This window comes from Calliphora vicina, chromosome 3, assembly GCF_958450345.1.
Source record: "Calliphora vicina chromosome 3, idCalVici1.1, whole genome shotgun sequence".
Classification (NCBI taxonomy): domain Eukaryota; kingdom Metazoa; phylum Arthropoda; class Insecta; order Diptera; family Calliphoridae; genus Calliphora; species Calliphora vicina.
The window spans coordinates 122,574,291-122,576,517 of NC_088782.1; the positions used below are offsets into that span (position 1 = coordinate 122,574,291).

The 2,227-nt window shown below is 35.2% G+C and overlaps 1 protein-coding gene across 1 annotated transcript; it reads left to right on the top strand.

The window, feature by feature from the left end:
* The first annotated feature begins 593 nt into the window (after positions 1–593).
* LOC135955212 (peritrophin-48-like) lies at positions 594–1,959 on the top strand. Its single transcript, XM_065505537.1, has 2 exons — positions 594–1,148; positions 1,249–1,959. The coding sequence occupies exons 1-2, from the start codon at positions 618–620 to the stop codon at positions 1,876–1,878; spliced, it is 1,161 nt and encodes a 386-aa protein (XP_065361609.1). The 5' UTR covers positions 594–617; the 3' UTR covers positions 1,879–1,959.
* The last annotated feature ends 268 nt before the right edge of the window (positions 1,960–2,227 follow it).

Genomic DNA, 2,227 nt, shown 5'->3' on the forward strand with positions numbered 1-2,227 from the left:
TGAAAAAAAGGAATTAATGTTGCTAGTTTTTCTAAGAGTTTTGTTCATAAAGTATTTGCTATTTCTGGGAAATATCAACAGCTAAATACTTGCATTTTCAAAAACTCTAGCGATTTCGTTGGCAATTATGAAAAATATTTGTGATTTATTTATGACTAGTTGACCATGTATGTATGTAATGGCATCACGTGAGAACGGCTGAAGTGATATTCGATTCGAAATTTTCTGGAGATGGTTTGTAAAGAATAAAAAATTCAAAAATTCCGGGTAAAACTCGGTTTTTTTTTTTTGAGTCCAGTCAGTCAACTGTAATAAAAAAAAGCTCCCTAAAGTATGCAGTACAAATTTAGATATTTTATTTGCAAATAAAATAATAACAGGAGTATGAGGGTTGGAGAAACATGAAGAACTAACATTAGTAAATGCTAACGGGCGAAGCCGGGACCATCTCCTGAAAATTTCGAATCGAATAAAAAAAAAAAATGAGCCAAATCACTTCAGCCGTTCTCACGTGATGCCATTACATACATACATGGACCATTTCATTTTTATTTATATAGATTAACCATATTATTTTTTCAATTTCAGCTAAAACTTTATGGGCCAGTGTTGCCATTATGCTAATAGCATTTGCCAATGCTGAATACGATGTGGCAAAATATTGCCAACTTGTGGAAACTGGCACTAAACTACCAAGCATGAATGCATGCCAAACCTATTATATCTGTGGGCCCGGTGGTCAGCCAATTCAAGCCAATTGCACTGACGGTACTGTATTCAGTAAAAATGCTCAAAATTGTGTAGCTGAAGCGAATAGCAACTGTTATTTTGGTCTTAACAATCCCTGCGAAAACAGGGATAAAGAATTTGCTCCCAATACTAAGGCTTGCAATCAATGGTACTATTGTGTAAAGAATGAAATAGCAGGCAGCGGTAGTTGTGCAATAGGTCAAATATTCTCCGCCTCCTCAGGTACTTGTGTTTATGGACACTGTGAAAGCGGTGGTAATGGTAATGGCTACACAGATGTCCAAAATGTTTGCCAAATTATGTCAGATGGCATGTTCTTTGGCGATAACGAGCAATGCAATGCTTGGCACAAATGTAATGGAATGATGAAGACGAGTGGTGACTGTCGAAATCAATTGGTAAGTACTTCGTATGGAGGATAAAATGGAACTTTATTGATTTAGATTTGAAACATTTTACTTAAATTTGTTTGGTTTTTTTTTTTTTTTTTTTGAACAGGTTTATGATGCCAAATCCGGCCAGTGTCTGAAAAATGATGGTAACATGTGTGATAGAACGGGTGGTGTTGGTTCAAGTCAAGCAGGAGGTCCACCTAATGATTCTACATGTACAGAAGCCACTGTGGTAAAACTAGTTGGCGATAAACAAGTTTGTTCCGTTTATTATTCATGTGAACTTGTTGCGACCGGTACAGCACCTAAAACTTATAAATGGCTACAGAAAAAATGTACTAATCAATATTTTGATGTCATATCGCAGCAATGTACTAGCACCTCTAGTGCTCGACCATACCCACATTGTAATCGTTGTGAATTCACCACCGGTAATACGTATTGGGTAAACGACTTCAGTGTTACGTGCTCGGAATTCAATACTTGCAAAAATGGTCAAATGATTAGCAATGGAAATCAAAAACCCTGTTGTCCTGAAGGATATTACTTTAATGAACCAGCTCAATATTGCGTTGATACGAATTTGAATGAGTATATACAAAATCATGGTGCTTGTCAAAATTATTCATGTACAAAGGAACGTGTATGCACTGTTGCAGTTTCGCCACCCGTAGTTCCGCCAGCCCCAGCTTCTGGAGACACATCTGGAAAAAATCCTCCTCCAAAGAGCGTCTAAATAACTTTAGAAAAATTATAAAAATAGTTTTAACTAAATAATGTTCAAAAATCAATTCAATAAAATTAATTAATTCAATTAAGGGCCCGAAACAGAAACACAAATAGAATAAATTATAAAATAAAATAGTATTCCGTTAGTGTTTCTGTATTAGATGGTTGGTTAGTCATCAAGCTCAATATCTTTCAAAATTAATTGAAATTTATTTTTCATTTCTTTCTATATAGCCGAATCTTTCTATATAGCTTTAAATTGGTTAATTTTTCCCGAAAATAATTAGAAAAGTTCCTGAAAATACAAAAGCCCAGCTTGGTACAGTGTGTTTCTTCGAAACCAGGTGCTTCAGATG